The sequence below is a fragment of the Jaculus jaculus genome, chromosome X (genome assembly GCF_020740685.1).
Source record: "Jaculus jaculus isolate mJacJac1 chromosome X, mJacJac1.mat.Y.cur, whole genome shotgun sequence".
NCBI classification, from domain to species: Eukaryota; Metazoa; Chordata; class Mammalia; order Rodentia; family Dipodidae; genus Jaculus; species Jaculus jaculus.
Window position 1 is genome coordinate 53,986,312 of NC_059125.1, and position 17,460 is coordinate 54,003,771.

A 17,460-nucleotide genomic window follows, 5' to 3' on the forward strand; every position below is an offset into this window, starting at 1 on the left:
TGGAAAAAAAAATGGTAGTATTCACACTCACACAATTATATATAACAGAAAAAAATAACTATGACCCAAGATGAAAATTTGCCAAACTTGAACCTAGGTACATTTGACCTAGAACCTACTTGCATACAGTTGGAGGGGATGCCATACATTGATAATTCTATCACCTCTTGTTGTTTTTAGTTTTTATTTCGGGGGGTGGTTCTGAGGTAGGGTCTCACTCTAGCTCAGGCTGACCTGGAATTCACTATGTAGTCTCAGGGTGACCTTGAACTTACAGTGATCCTCCTACTTCTGCCTCCCGAGTGCTGGGATTAAAGGTGTGCATCACCACTCCCAGCCTTAATTCTATCACCTCTTGTTTGTGATAAGTAAACACAATATTTACCAGAAAAACCTTACAAAGATCCTTCAAAACTCTACTATTAAATGAATCTTCAATTAAAACAATATTGTGCAATAAATACAGGACATTGAGGTTAAGTGTCTTAGAGACAAAAAACGCCAGCTTTTCAATACAAAAAAGAAAACATTAAAGCTTTTTCAAATCCATAGATACCACTTCCAACTGTACTTTATTTCCAATGAGAAATGAAAAAGTAACCTCATTCTTCGTCTACCTACTTGAGGTCTATGTGCCATCTAAAGATGGGTCTTATATGTGAGGGAAAATGTCTAGAATGTAATTCCTTCTGGTTATGTTTAGTAAAGTCTCTGTGTGTTTCTCTTCTCCCCTGTGGCACAGGAAAGTTGTGCTTCTGAGCTCTGACCCAAAGCCATTGCAGTGAATGGGACAGCTGTGAGGACAGCATCTTGCAATGGTTCTCCTTCCACTGCAGACATTAAATTGGATGTCTTAGTGCAGACAATGAGTGAAATACAGAAGCAATGAGATCACATTTCTTACCTCTATATCCTGGGAATCCTGAAAAACAGGATCTCTCTTACTCCTTTTGGAATGTGGAGAATGCTGGTTGGCTTCTTCATTGTCATTTCTTCTCCTTTTCCTGAAAGTAATTTCCAAAAAGAGAAAAAGTCATCATTCAATAACTGGTCCTCTGAAGATTTGAATTGTAGGCTTGTGTCACTACATATATTTGGGATCTTTTCCCAGAAAAATAGAAGTCACTGCAGCTCTCATAGATTCAAATTAGGAAGCTGACTTCACCATGCATCATCAGTGAGAGGAAAACCATTAACCAGAAACTCCAAGCATACTGAAACTGTAAGTTTAATTTCCTAATTTAAGATGCTTAATTTTAATTGATGCCTGGGATTAAAAACACAGGATTTTATACCTGATTATATTCATCATCTTCATCCCCTGAAATTAAAGCACCAGGTTATATGACAACTCCTAAGATCTGTGTGGCTTTTAGTGTCTACTCACTGATAAATCCCTTAGGCAAGTGGAGCAGAGACACTCAAGAGCCAAATCTTGTGTATTGTCAGGTCCCTATTCTTGCTAAACCAGAAAGTGTAATGACTGATTGTCCTGATTGTCTTCAGGACATTGTAGTAATGACTTCCTTGAAACCAGGCCTAAAAATGTTTTAATGATGGAGATCATTAAAACTGCATATATGATTTACTCCATTGTAGTCAGGCTTATGAAACACACACACACACTAGAGATTGGTATAAATGCTAATTATTTTACAATCATTAACAATAACCTAGTAAAGGCTAGGTATGCTACAAACATATGTGCAAAACACCTCCTGTCCTGGAAAGTCTGCCTTGCCATTGTTGTTATTTATTTATTTACATGTGGGGGGGTGAGAATGGGTGTGCCAGGGCCTCCAGTCACTGTATAACAGTTGCCCCATGTCCATTTTCTACAAAGATTTTGATTGTGCTGGTTGGCCTGAATACTACTGAAGACAAACATCTGCTTCACTTATCTAACTAAAGGTAATTTCTAAGTATTTTTATTCCTGAGGTTGGAGGAATCTACTGATTTTTATTATTTCTTTATTCTTCAATTGAACATTCATTTCTGAGAGAGGAGGTTTTGATCAACTATCCCAGTGATTTCAAAGTCTATTCAATTAAACTCCCCTTTTAACCTTTTATTCAAAGGAGTACAGATAGAAAAATTAGGAATTTCTGTACTAGGAAAAGGTGCTGTTTGGGGCTGTCTACCAACACCCTTTTCTGACTGTACTGCCTTGTGTCACCCACAAACTTTTCCCGAGTGCTATCACTAACATTGAGGAAATATGAAGTTCTGAGAAACAAACTGGTTCAGATAATAATATAAATTAATCTAGTGCACTTCACAATGGACGGAAATTGTTCTTTCACTCTGGCCAAAGGTCTCCAATGAGAACCTTTAGAATGTGAAAAATAGTGAAGTACTGATTGACCAAATTAAGCAATGTCTTCATGGTAAAGAAATTGTCAGTATAAAGCCAAGCATGGTGGCACATGCCTTTAATCCCAGCACTTGGGAGGCAGAGGTAGGAGGATTGCTGTGAGTTAGAGACCTCCCTGAGAATACAGAGTGAATTCCAGGTCAGCCTGGTCGAGAGCGAGACCCTACCTCACAAAACCAAAATAATAATAATAATAATAATAATAATAATAATTCAGACTATTTGTATATGGTATTATTTAAAAGTATTTTTGAAGTGTATATGAATCTTTCCCCACACATTTGAAACATATCATAACCATTTCAACATTTGACCTTTGCAATCTCATTAGACTTGCTTCATGCATAATTTTTGCTGTAAAATGATCTTTTCCCTAATTCCAATAGCATGTTATAAATTTGGTTCTTAGACTCATATTTTGCTTCAGTCCTAACCTCCCCATTACATGATCCAAATCAATGCAGCAAGCTAATTGGAGTAGCCAATAAATCATTACAAAATACAGCCCAGAAACTCAGATTTATGAATTAACTTGATCCAGGGAAGTATCCTTCTGGACACACAGTTAATATTAATAACTAATCAAAACATTCAGCAACAATGAAAGATCTGTTGTATCTTCCATGGAAAGTTCATGCTATCTAGCTTTGCGCAGTAGAAGTATCGTAGCCAATGAGGTTTATCCAAGGCGTGATTAGTCCTAATGGAAAGAAAGTCCATGCTATTTTATTCATTTAATCTTTATTGATACTATCAAATGAAATCTGTGAACTTGGAAAGACTCTGGAGTGTGTCTGCTACCAACTACTTAAATGGCTTCTGTTAAGGCAATGTAACTGACAGTAAAATTGATTTAATGTCATAAGAAAATGATTAGAACACTGCATATATGATTTAATCCATTGTAGTCAGGCTTATGAAACACACACACTAGAGATTGGTATAAATGCTAATTATTTTACAATCATTATCAATAACCTAGTAAATGCTAGGTATGCTACAAACATATGTATAGAATACCTCCTGTCCTGGAAAGTCTGCCTTGCCATTGTTGTTATTTATTTATTTACATGGGGGGGGGGGGTGAGAATGGGTGTGCCAGGGCCTCCAGTCACTGTGAATGAACTCAAGATACATGGGCCACTTTGTGCATCTAGCTTTATGTGGGTACTAGGGAATCAAACTCGGGTTGTTAGGCTTTGCAGAAAGTCACCTTAAGTGCTGATCCATCTCTACAGACTGCCAGAGTTGCCTTTTAATGGAAAATGGAAGATAATGCCTATGCTTTGGACACTAACTTCTCTCAGGAATAAAGCAAGAAGACATGGGGAGCAAATATACTCCAAGGTGAGTGACTGTAGCCAGGCAGTTAGGCTTCGGTAGCCAACAGATAGAACCATATTTTTAAAATAAAAGGGAGCTGGAGAGATGGCTCATCAGTTAAGGCACTTGCCTGCAAAGCCTAAGGACAGGAGTTCTATCCCTTAGCACCCATGTAAAGCCAGATGTACCAATGGTGCATGTGTGTAGAGTTTACAGTGGCTAGAAGCCCTGGCACCTCCATTCTCTCTGCTTCTCTATCTGTCTCTTTGTCTCTCTCACTATCTCCCAAATAAATAAATAAATAAAATATTGTTAAAAGTTTTAAAGTAAAAAGAAAACTGTGGAAAGTTGGTGATGAGGAAAGAAAATCCACTCCAACAAGTGAAGAGCCCAAATCAGCACAGGGGCTGTGTAACTGATGAAGGCAAGATCTGAGGCAAAAGCTGGAGACTCAGGAAATAAGCACTGTATTTCCTCCAGACAGAACCTTCTGTAAAGAGTGAAAATGCACAAGCTGGAATGCGTGAGAAGAGCTGGCAGGACAGAATGTGGGGCCAGAGACAGAAGAATGACTCAGAATACGTAGTAGCATAAGCACAACTCCCAGAGTCCATATAAAATACAGGCGCTGTATTTTGTACAGAGAAAGGTCATCTGGAATTTCTCTTGACACTCAGCTGTGGTGCAGTGTCAGGAAGTTATTTTGAAGGGATCCTGACTCCTGATTAGGGAAGCAGATTGCTGTGCAGTTTCCTACCCCAGGAGTTCACCCTGCAGGGGTGGGAGAGCTGGGGGAAAGACTGAGTCAGAACCAGGAGAGCTGTACAATGGGAGACTGGTAGGAGACACAAGGGAGCCTCCCATCAGGAAGAATAGCTACCAATGTTACCCAAAGGGTAAGAAATAGGGGAAAGTGATTAAGTGTAAACTGAGAGAGACTGGCATCAGCCATTGCATCCCCCAAATGACTCCTTTCCCATAGAATCAGACCACTGAAGGCCCCAATGACTTTACCTAAAAGCCTGCGTTCTGTACCATCAAATCCTAAGAAGCAGGACAACTGCCAAGAATAATCACAGCAGGCTGTGCTCACAAACTACAACAAAGAAGGAAAAAGCCAAGTACAGCAAGGGAAGTCAGAGGAGATTGAATAGAAAAAGGACTATGCCTTCACCAGTAGCAGTAGGAACAGCCAAAGTGGCTAGAGAAAGAAAACTGAGTCCACATAAATCCACGCTCTGAATTGATGCCTACACACTGAAATCTTTAAAGGAACATACTCTTTCTTTTGAGGTAGGGTTTCGTTCTAGCCCAGACTGACCTGGAATTCACTATGTATTCTCAGGGTGACCTCAAACTCACGGCAATCCTCTCACCTCTGCCTCCCAACCAAGTGCTGGGATTAAAGACATGCACCACCATGCTCAGCAGGATCATGCTTTTTTATTTGTATTTATTTTACCATTTAAAACTATTATTTTATTCTATTTTTATGCATGAGTCTGTGTAGTATATGTGATGTGGTGTATATATAGTATATAATCATGTGTTGTTTTAAATCAACTTTTATTTCATTTCTCATCACCATTCTTTCTCTCTGTCTTACCCCCTTCATTATTCTCTCCAATGGAAAATGGCCAAAGGGAATGGGTGTCCTGTTGATCTCCTTGTCTCAGACTCCCAATTATATCATTTTCCTGCAAATGGCACAATCTTTCTTATTCATCTTTATGGCTGAATAAAACTCCATGGAACTGTTTATGGACATCTAGGCTGCTTCCCATAACTTGGCTAATGTGAACAGTGCCACGGATAAGCAGGTGGCTTTGTGGTGTGCTTAGACTCCTTTGGGCATATTCTCAGAAGTGGGATAGTTTGATCACATGGTAGTTCTATTTTAAGCTTTTTCAGGAACCAATATACCAGTTTCCATAGTGCAGGGGTGAGATAATTTGGTTTTTCATATCCCAGATTGCTAAAGATGTTGACCATTTTTACATGTATATGTTGAACATCTGTATTTTGTCTTTTCAAATATTTATTTATTTATTTGACAGAGAAAGAGGGAGAGAGAGAGAATGGGTGCACCAGGGCCACCAGCCACTGCAGAGAAACTCCAGACGCGTGTGCCTCCTTGTGCATCTGGCTAACGTGGGTCCTGGGGAATCGAACCTGGATCCTTTGGCTTTGCAGGCAAACGCCTTTACCCCTAAGCCATCCCTCCATCCCTGTATTTTTGTCTTTTAACAGATATCATGTTGATTACATTTTCCCATTTATGGAGTAGGTGGCTTCTTTCTGAGTTCCAATTTTTTAATTCTTTATATATTCTAGATAGTAACAGCCTATCAGGTGCATATTTAAAAAGATTTCTCTCCCATTCCCTAGGCTGTCTTTTCAATCTGTGAATATGCTTTCTTATTTCATGTAATCTAATTTAGCAATTATTGAACTTATTTCCTGAGCTACTAGATTCCTCTTCTGAGAGTCCTTTTTAAAATGAGGGATGAACTTTTTTAATTCGATACTATTTTCTAAAATTAAAATCTAACATTAGCATGAAAAGAGATGAGTTTAATTGTGGCATTTTCATACATGTGTCATAATTTATTCTCCTCAACACCCCTCCCATCTAGTCCCCACATGATGTTTTCCATATATGTATGTGTGTGTGTGTGTGTGTGTGTGTGTGTGTGTGTGTGTGTGTGTGTTGGTTTGATTCAGGTGTCCCCCATAAATTTAGGTGTTGTGAATGCTAGCTCCCCAGCTGATGGAGATTTGGGAATTAATGCCTCCTGGAGGGAGTGTATTGTTGGGGGTGGGCTTATGGGTATTAAAGCCAGTTTCCCCTTGCCAGTGTTTGGCACACTCTCCTGTTGCTGTGGTCCACCTTCTGTTGGCCAGGGGGTGATGTCCACCCTCTGCTCATGCCATCGTTTTCCCCTGCCATCATGGAGCTTCCCCTCGAGCCTGTAAGCCAAAATAAATCTCTTTTTCCCAGAAGCTGCTCTTGGTTGGGTGATTTCTACCAGCAATGCGAACCGGACTGCAACCATATATATGTATGTGTGTATGTATATATATATATATATATATATATATATATATATATATATATATATATACATACATATACATGTACATACATACATATACATTCCACATATGAGAGAAAACATGTGGTATATGTCTTTCTGTGGCTGGCTTGCTTTCCTTAACATAGTAATTTCCAGGTCTATCCACTCACTTGAAAATATCATGACTTTATTTTCCTTTTGACTGAAAAAAATTCATTTTTATATGTACTTAATTTTTCCATCTATTCATCTGTTGATGGGCATACAGGCTGGTTGTGTATCTTGGCTACAGTGAATAATTAAGGGCTGAAGGGATGGGTTAGTGGTTAAGGCACTTGCCTGCAAAGCGAAATGACCCAGGTTTGATTCCCCAGGACCCACGTTAGCCAGATGCACAAGGGGGAACACACATCTGGAATTCATTTGCAGTGGCAGGAGGCCCTGGCACACCCATTCTCTCTCTGTTTCTCTCTCTCCCCCTCTTTCTCTGTCAAATAAATAAATAAAATTGGAAAAAAAGGTTTAAAAAAAGACTAATGAAAATGTTGATTTATGTTACTCTGTATTATGGTGATTTAGAATCTTTCAAGTATAGACCCAAATGTAATATAGTTTCGTCATAAGGTTCTTAGATTTTTAGTCTTTGAGAAACATCAATACTGATTTCCATAGTGGTTGTACCAGTTTATATTCCCAGTGTGTAAAGGTGGCTCTTTCCCTAAATCCTCATCATCATTTCTGCTCACTTTTTTTCTTGATGATAGGCATTCAAAACGTAGTGAGATGGAATCTTAAAGCAGTTTTAACCTGCATCTGTGTGGTAGTTTTAATGGCTGTCCCTCAAATAGATTCAGTTTTATTAATGCTTCTTGGATTTCCAGCTGCCTGGCTAGGAGAGGTGTCATTGTGGGTGGCTCCTAGGGTCCAGCCCCAATGTATGTTTGGGGATAGGTCTGAATTCCAGTATAAGATATGAAGAGAGCAGTCTGAGTTTTGCTGGGTTCCTAGAGTGTGCTTATTTATGGTGGTGCTGATGGTTTATCTCTCTGCATGGACTTGTGAAAGGGGGCCAGTTGCTTCTGCCATTATGGAACTTCCCCTGGATCTGTAAGCTTCAGTAAATCCCTTCCTTCCATAAACTGTGTTTGGTCTGGAGGTTTATTCCAGCAACACGAAGCTGACTATGATAATCTATTATACTGAGGAATGTTGAACAGCTTTCAATGAATTACCAGTGATTTGTATTTCTTCTTTTGAGACCTGCTTAGTTAGTTCATTACCCCAACTACGAAATGGATAATTTAGTTTTAATGTTTAATTTTGCAACTCTTAATGTATTCTATATGTAAATCAATCATCTGTGTCATGTGCAGTTAGCAAACATATTTTCTCATTTGGTAGGCTGTCTTTTCACTCTGGTAATTATTTTCTGTGTTGTTAGAAGCATTTTAATTTTGTGTAATCCCATATGTCAATTCTCAGGACTACTTCTTATGGTACTGGAGTCCTTTTAATAAGGTTCTTGTTTTGCTGACATCTGCAAATGATTTCTTCTAGCAGTATCAAAATTGCAGGTTTTATATTAAGGGGTTTATCAATTTGAATTGATTTTTGGACAGGGTGAGAAAGGCAGGCTAGTTTACCTCTTCTTTCATGGAAAGCAATTTTTTTCCAACAAGATTTATTAGAAAGGAGGGAGGGAAAGAGAATGAATAAATTGGTATGTCAAGGCCTTTTTCCACTGCAAATGAACTCCAGATGCATGTGCCACTTTGTATATCTAGCATTACATGATTACTGGGGAATCAAATCCAGGCCATCAGGCTTTTCAAGCAAGCACCTTTAACCACTGAGCCATCTCCCCAGCCCCCAATGATATTTATTAAAGACAGTGTTTGTCTCTTATGACTGTTTTAACAATTGTAAAAATTAGGTGGCTATAACCATGTTTTATTTCTGCAGTATATTTCTACATCTTTTATTCCATTTCATTGGTCTATGAGTCTAGGAATTTTTGCCAGTACCACCCTATGTTTACTATTATAACTCTTCAACATAATTTGAGACCAGCTATTGTGATACCCACAATATTGCTCTTTCTGTTAAAGATTTGTGCATTCATTGTCTTTTTTTTTTCTTGGTTTGTTGAGGTATGGTCTCACTCTAGCCCAGACTGACCTAGAATTCACTATGTAGTCTCAGGTTGGCCTTCAACACATGGCGGTCCTCCTGCCTCTGCCTCCCAAGTGCTGAGAATAAAGGTGTGTGCCACCACACCTGGCTCATTGTATTTTTTGTATTCATATAAGTGATATTACTTTTCCCAGTTTCATGAGGAATGTCATTGGAATTTTGATGGGGATTGCATTGATGCTAGATTTGTAGCAGTTACCTTCTTGTTTCTTAGACAAAACACCCAACCACAAGAAATTTATGGAAGGAAATGGCTTTTTGTCCAGCTCAGTGTATTGAGAAGCTTAATCATGGCACGGTAATCATGGCCAGAGCAGACAACCACCATCACATCTCTACAGCAACAGGGAGGAAGGAGAGAGAGATGACTGTTACATTTGAAGCTAGGCAATAGCACCCTAAAATGCCTGCACCCAGTGACATACCTCCTCTAAAAAGGGTCTACCTTCCCAAAGCTCTATCATAAGGATGGAGGTAAAGTGTGAGGATTAATCACAGATACATGAGTCTATGGAGGACATTTCACATTCAAACCTCCACAAGATTTTTGTTAATATAGTTATTTTCAATGTAATAATTCCACTGATCTACAAGCATGGGAGACCTTTCTACATTCTTGTGTCTTCTTCAATTTCTGTCTTTAGTGCCTTTCTAAAGAGTTTTTGCTTTTTAAAAATATTTATTTATTCATTTGAGAGAGAGAGAGAAAATGGGTACACCAGAGCCTCTAACCACTGCAAATGAACTCTAGACGCATGAGCCACCTTGTGTATCTGGCTTTACATGGGCATTGGGGAATCAAGTCGAGGTCCTTAGGCTTTGTAGGCAAGAATCGTAACCACTGAGCATTCTCTCCAGCCCTTTCAGTGTCTTAAAGCTCTCATTGTAGAGGTCTTTCACCTACTTGGTTAAGTTCATTACTAGGTGTATTATTTATGTTCTTATTGGTATGAACAAATACTTGACCAGAAGCAATGTAAGGAAGAAAGGGTCAATTTTAGCTTATGTTTTGAGATATAGTCCATTATCCATGGAAGGCATTGCAGGCAGAGTCGGGAAGAAGAAAGTAAACATGAAGTTGGGCTGATATATAAAATTTCAAAGCCTGCCTATAATGATCCTCTTCTTTCAGCAAGTTTCATCTTAAGGGTTCTACAATCCTCCCAAAGTGTGCTACCAGCTGCAAACCAAGCATTTAAACCCATGGAAACCTTATATATTCAAACTACAACAATAGGTGCTTTACATTTTATAAGGTACTATGAATAAAATTCCCCCTCTAATTTTGCAGCAAATTTGATATTGTTATAAGAAAGCTACTGATTTATGTATGCTGATGTTGTATATTACTACATTGCTGCAAACATTTATCAGCCCTTTCTGAATATTTTCTGGTGGACATTTCTTTTTAGTACTGATTTATTTATTATTTATTATAGCAGTCACTTCTCATTGTTTGGACGATATACCTGACGATATGCAACTTGCGGAAGGAAAGCTTTTATTTCTGACAAGTTTGAGAGCAGCTTCCATCATGGCAAGGAATGCATGGGAGGAGCAAACAATGGGAGTCACAACATGTTACATCATCAGGGAAGAAGTAGAAAAGCAAGCTAAGTGCACCAGGCAGAGCTGGGCTATAACATAGATAGACCTAGCCCCAGCAACACACTTCTTCCAGCAGGCTTCAAATCCTCAAGGAGCTATAAACTTCCCAAACATCACTGCCAGCTGGGGCTTAAATACAAGCTTTAATCATGAACAAATGACAGTATGTACGACATATTCCAAAAAACCCACATTTTTTATTTAACTAATTAATTTATTAATTTGTTTATTATCAGTGTATGTTATTACCATGCAAAGAACTAAGATTCTGATGGCATTTTTCAAACAATTTGTTTTCATTTCCCTTCTCTCCATCCTCTCCCCCTTACCCCTTCCTTCTTCATTGTCTTTATTCTGTTTTTGTGTCACATGTGTCCTCTTGGCCTCCCCTTTCTTTCTTGAAACCACTTATTTCCCTGTCCTGGTCTCCTATTTTGTTTTTTTACCCTATACCTACCTTCACATTCTCTAATTGCCATAATCAAGGGCATGTAATCCCATTTGTTGACCCTGTGCTAATGAAGACCTCTTCAGAATATTCTTCCATATATATGTTGACTTTATTTTCATGTACATTGAGAAATGTGCATTTACTTTCATTCTTTTGCAAGTGAATATCCAAGTTAGCCAGAATAATCTGTTGAACAGGCTGTATTTTGTCCAGGTTATGTTCTTGAAGCCATTGTTAAAAATCAGGTGACTTGGGCTGGAGAGATGGTTCAGCAGTTAAGGCACTTGCCTGTAAAGCCTAAGGACCTGAGTTCTATTTCCCAGGACCCACTTAAGCCAGATGCACAAGGTGGCACATGTTTCTGGAATTTTCTTGCACTGCCTGGAAACTCTGGTGTGCCATTCTCTCTCTCCCTCTTTCTCTCTCTCTCTCAAATAAATAAATATTTTGTTTATTTATTTGAGAGAAAAAGAGAGGGAAAGAGGCAGAGAGAGAGAGAGAGAGAGAGAGAGAGAGAGAGAGAGAGAGAAAATTGGCACGCCAGGGCCTCCAGCCATTGAAAACAAACTACAGACATATGTGCCACCTTGTGCATCTGGCTTAAGTGGGTCCTGGGGAATCAAACCAAGGTCCTTGGGCTTTGCAGGCAAACGCCTTAATTCCTAAGCCATCTCTCCAGCTCAATAAAATGTTTTTTTAAAACATCAGGTGACTTTAGATGTGTAGCATTATTTGTGGGACCCCTTTTAGCATTGCTCGAAATGTCTACATTCATGGCAGGCCAAAGAGAAAATGTTATAACCATATGTATGCACATTAAAATACAGAGTTATTCTCAATTACAAAAAATAATGATTCAACTTAACATGGTAAAAAGGAATAAGAAGCCACTGCCAAACCCAGTAGCTGGCAAAAAAAATTATAAAGATTATTGCAGAATTAATGAAATAGAAACTATAAGTACAATATACAGCAACAATCAAGCAAAGAGAGAAAAAGGCCTGTAGTATTCGTTTAGTTGTTGTTACATCTTTATTAGTCTTGATAGCCAGATAATACTGGCCTCGTGGAATGTATAGTAGTGTTCCTTCTCTTTATACTGTGTGAACAGATTGAGAATTGTTGGTATTAAATCTTCGTTAAATGTTTGATGGGAAGTTACAGTGCATTCATCTGGTCCTGGGCTTGTTTTTTAAAGGAAGGCTTTTAACTGCTTCAATCTAATTTATTATTATAGGCCTATTTGAATTAATTCTATATTCTTCCTGTATCTTTGTTGTGTTTTTTCTCATCTGTTGGAAGCTTAATAGTATAAATTTGCCCTTTTTGGAATGCTAGCTATTGTTTCTTCTATCGTTTTTGTGAGCATGTAAAGGCTACTTTGCTAGTATTTGCATTACTTGAAGCTATACAGTTGAAGTCAGTGTGGTGCTCAGCACTCATTTATCAGAAATCTTCACTTGCCTAGCTGTAGAAGACTCTTTGATTTCATACTTACGACCTTATTATATTCCAGGGATAGCAGTGTTGGTTAGCTTGTAGATAAGGAGTGATTCAGAGTTTTTACAGCAATGGAAATAGTAAGTAGTAAAATGAAAATGGAATGAGGGAAGAAAGGAAAGAAGGAAGGGAAAAGAAAGAAAGAGAGGGAAAGAAAAAGAAAAGAAAGAGGAGATATAGTGTTAGAAGGGAGATATATAGGTTGGAGGGATGAGAGAGTATAATGAGGGTGTTTTAGAAGAATGAATGAAGAGGAGAATGTTTTGCAGGCATAGAAAGTGAAGAACATCCTACAGGTATGTTTTGGTAGGCAATTTCAAATCCAGTGAATTAAGAATTTAGGTACAAAGTTGTAAGAATTTAAAAAAAAAACAGAGAATTATACTAATATAATGTTACAGGAAAACCAGAAACAGAAGCCACAAAACGTTAAGAAGCAGTCAAAAAGAAAAAAATATAGTGAAAACATGAAACACACAAACCAGCCATCCTACAAACACACCAATAACCAAAGGAAAAACAGAAAGAAAAGAAGAAAACTAGGGTGAAAATAGAAGAGAGTTTGGGCCTAGGGAGATTTCTGAGAAATCTAATTGATTAGAGGTGCTACTTTCCATGCAAAGCCGGCCAGCCGTGGTTCAATTACCCAGCACACACATAAAGGGAGGCAAACACAGTGGCTCATGCATGTATATAGAGCATTTGTCTAGAGTTCATTTGCACTGGCAATGAGCACGGGTATACCTGTGCACTCTGTCACCCTCTCTTATAAATAGAAATACTTTTTGAAAGAACAGAGGTATCCTTGTGGTCTACAATTAGTGTTTGTTTTTCAACAGTAAGAGTGAGTTTCTGAGAGCAGCACACGGGTGAGGTTTAGGTGCAGAGGATTGATGCTGAGTACTAGTTGGGGGCGCAGCCCTAGGAAGGCCCTGAATCCCAGCCCTGCTATCTCCAGGCGCATGCACTAGTGTTATGTTGGCTGCCATGGATGGGGCACTGGACCCCGACATTGCAAGTGCTGCTGCTCTCTCTTGTAGGCTGAGGGTGAGCATGGGCAGGGCTCTGGTGGAGTCCTTAGGGTCTTATACCCACAGGGTAATGACATCTTCAAATAGTGATACTCTTATTCCTTTCCCATGTATATCCATTTCCTTTTCTTCTCTTGTCTTACTGCTCTAGCTAGGACTGAATGGTGTGTTGACTAAGAGTAGACAGAGTGGGCACTGAAGAGATGTTTTCTGTTTTTCCCCATTTAGAATAACCTGGCTATAGGGTTGGGGGATGAAGCCTGTGTCATACTGAGATGGATCCCTTCCATTCTCAGTTTCCTTGGGGCTTAAATTTTGGAGAGACATGCATTGATTGAGATGATCACATTGTGCCTGTCCTTAAGGCTATTGATGAGCTCTCTTACGTTTATTGATTTAAATATGTTCAATGGCCTTCTATGCCTACAACTGACCCCGACCTGGTCAAAGTAAAGGATCCTCTTAATGGGTTCTTGTATCTGGTATGCTAAGAATTTTTCCATCTATATTCATCATGAAACTTAGCCTACACTTGTCTTTTTTATTGTGTCCTTATCTGCTTTAGAAATAAAGTAATGCTGGATCTGTAGAAAGTGTTTAATGGTGCTCCTCCCTTTCTATTTTCTGGAACTGTCTGAGGAGCATTGGTGTAAGGTCTTCCTTAATGTTTTGGTAGAAGTCTTCGGTGAGTGCACACAATACTGGGGTTTTCTTTGTGAGGAGACATTAATTACTGTCTCAATCTTATTATTTTTATCCTTCTCTTCAGGCAAGTTCCTTAACCACTAAGCAATCTTTCCAGCCCCATATCCGTCTCTTCAGCTGGAAGTATTTCTTCCAGAATCCTCTGTAGATATGACAAAAATTACTTTAATCTGCATTTGTCATAGAGAGTTTTTTTTTTTCCACCTCAATGGGTGTTCGACCATCTTGATTGCCAACATGGTTGCACTCTAGCCGTTGTCATTGAACAGCTCTTCATGGGAGCAGAACCCATTAAAGCCAAGCTCCTTCTTTGGTGAGATAATTAAAATGCTAGAATATTCATGGACAGAAAACAAACCAGGGATATATTTTAACAAATCATCTGGCAGAGGGTTTTTGAATATACCCAGAAAGAAATTTGGAGCAGGTGAGAAAGAGGTCTTCTGGTGTTAGCACTGGTGGAATTGTAAGTGAGCAAACTGCGGGTGAAATGGCATGCCTAGTAGCTTATAGCTCTAAGACCCGAGAGTTGGAAGCTTATTGCCCTAGGCTTTACAACCACGAGACTTCTGGCTGTGAGTACTCAGATTTGAGGCTCACTTGCTCTGGGGTTTAACCATCAGTCTTTCTGTCACACAGCAGCCATTATGGCCCGGGCAGCAGTGAGCAAGAGAAGCATATAGTAATGGCTAGTTTTATGCCTTTTGCAGGAGTCTGAGGGGTTGGGCTTCATCAAGCTTTACGGCCTATATTGTTCGGGCCTTTGGCCTTTGACAGGACCGACTGTCCCAGCTCTGAGACCTCGAGTATCAGCACAAGAAAACACCACTAGAAAGAGCTCTTCCAGTGGACGTAACCTAATGTTGCAAGAGGAGAGAGCAGTGACTAAAAACATAAATAAATAAAAAGAATCACTGCCACCTCACAGAGCAAGAATGGAGGCATGAAGAATGTACTTCCACCAGAAGCTCCACAGTCCTTCGTGCAAATGAAGAATTGTAAACTGCACCAATCACACGCTTTCTGCCTGGGAAGCGTTCCCCACTTGGCTGGGTGAAAAGGGCTGCATAAACATCTGGAGTACACTCAGAGTTGTGTAGACAAAGCAATGCACTTTGTGAACGCCTTGAAACAGGCTTGGCAGGAAGAGTGCCTTCTGCAGCTGGAGCTGTGCCTGGGTGCAGTGCGTATGTGTTGACATTGGAGCTTCCTGGAGGCATCTGTGCACTGATCAAAGGGGCTCGGCTCCTATCCGGGCATTTCAGAAGGCTGCCAAAGAAAAGCTGCTTGGGTGACAGTTTCTTGCTCAGGGCTGCCAGGCATAAAGGAAGGACTTACTAAAAAGTCCAGTCTTGAGACTGGAGTGATGGCTTAGTAGTGAAAGGTGCTTGCTTGCAAAGCCTGATGAGTAGGGTTTGATTCCCCAGTACTCATGTAAAGCCAGATGCACAAAGTGTCACATGTATGTGCAGTTCAGTTACAGGGGCAAGAGGCCCTAGTGTGCCCATCCCCCCTCTCTTTCTTTTTATCTCCTTGAAAATAAATAATAAATAAAGAACATTGGGCTGGAGAGATTGCACAGCGGAAGAAGCCCTTGCCTGCAAAGCCTAATGACTGGGGCTCAATTCCCCAGTACCCCATGTAAAGTCAGATGCGCAAACAAGCACACGTTCTACATTGGCAGTGGCTCGAGACCTCGGCACCCACCCATGCTCTTCCCTCTGCTCTCCCTTTCTCTCTGCTTGCAAATACATAAATACATTTTTCAAAACAGAAGATTTTTTAAGTCCAATCTTAACACTTTGAAGAATGCACAGAAAACAATCAGAGGCTGTTTTCAATAGAGACTTAAGAATAACACCAACCAGCACTAATAGTTCTACTAATATTTGCCACTATTTATAATTGTTTAACAATGATTAGCAGATTTTACTAGTCTAGGGCCTCATGGCAGGGAGGGGTGATGGTGGGCAGATCCTTTGATCTGTCTCAGAAGGAAAAGAATTGCATGATATTTAAAACGTAATTCTCCAAAAGCAATTGCCATGGGATGGTAGCAGTAAAGGACAGATATCTGTGGAAGATGGTGAGTGGATACGGTTATTTCTAAAATAACAACTGTTATGTACAAAAAAAAAGGCCACCGCCACCACCACCACCAAATTAATAGCGATTCATCAAGTACACACTGTTTATCCCTGATGCTCTGCTTTATGCAATTAGGTCACAAATTTCAAGACTCAATTCTGCACAAAAGAGATACGATACAAATCAGGGGTGACTATTTTTATTTTATGAAAGAAACCCAGAAGGAAAGAATGGCAATGATGGATTGGTTCACTTATAAAAAGACAGGTTAAAATCCTTCAACTCGTTTTAATAGTGGCTCTTGAGACATGTAGTCCCACAAGGGTAATCGAGGGATAGCCTCCAATATTCATAAAATGGGGAGAAATCGTGCCGTTAGAACAAAGAAAAATGCTATGCAACTTCGACCCCACACCCTTATTTTCACATCAGGAAAGCTTGTAGTACCAATTTCCCACAGAACAAGGAAAACCTGAGTCATTGGCCACGTATACATGCATGCTCATTGCTGATAGCCAATTGCAGTCACTATTCATCACGGGGCATGCCCAATATTCTCACTTGTTATAATGTTTTAGTTTCTTATCTTGTCACTACTTCTGTTTCTTTTAAATTTAATTGAATTCTTATTTATTTGCGGGAGAGAGAGAGAGAGAGAGAGCGAGCACCAGGGCCTTTCAGCCACTGTGAACAAACTACAGAGGCATGCGCCCCTTGGGGGCATGTGTGGCAGTACACTCTTCAGTCTCTGAGGCCTCGGGCTGTATGTGGGATCTGAAGGATTCCAAGAGGGGTCCTTAGGCTTCCACAGGCAAGCCCCCTAACCACTAAGCCCACTTTTCTGACCGTCATCATTACATCTTAGCAAAAATCGGCCAGACGACCCTTACAGTAGTCCCCTCAACAGTGTAAACGTGAGTATGAGAAGGGGAAAATGGGCTTCGAGTGGGTCTGGTTGTGTATTTCATGGTCTTTGCAAGAATGTCCTCTGATTGGTGGGGGCGCATCCCTTTAATCCCTGCACTTGGGAGGCAGAGGTAGGAGGATGGATGTGAGTTCAAGGCCACCCTGGGACTACATAGTGAATTCCAGGTCAGCTGGGCTGGAGT

The 17,460-nt window shown here is 39.8% G+C and overlaps 1 protein-coding gene and 1 non-coding gene across 3 annotated transcripts in view; one reads left to right on the top strand and one right to left on the bottom strand.

The window, feature by feature from the left end:
- Fam104b (family with sequence similarity 104 member B) overlaps positions 1 to 17,460 on the bottom strand; it is a 77,882-nt gene that overhangs the window by 15,635 nt on the left and 44,787 nt on the right. For both annotated transcript variants that reach the window (XM_045140008.1, XM_045140007.1), the window contains exon 2: positions 905 to 1,004. In XM_045140008.1, the coding sequence (XP_044995943.1) occupies positions 905 to 1,004 (100 nt within the window). The remainder of the gene's footprint in view (positions 1 to 904; positions 1,005 to 17,460) is intronic.
- On the top strand, positions 3,019 to 3,165 carry LOC123456785. The gene has a single exon (XR_006634663.1). It is a non-coding gene; the product is annotated as a U4 spliceosomal RNA (small nuclear RNA).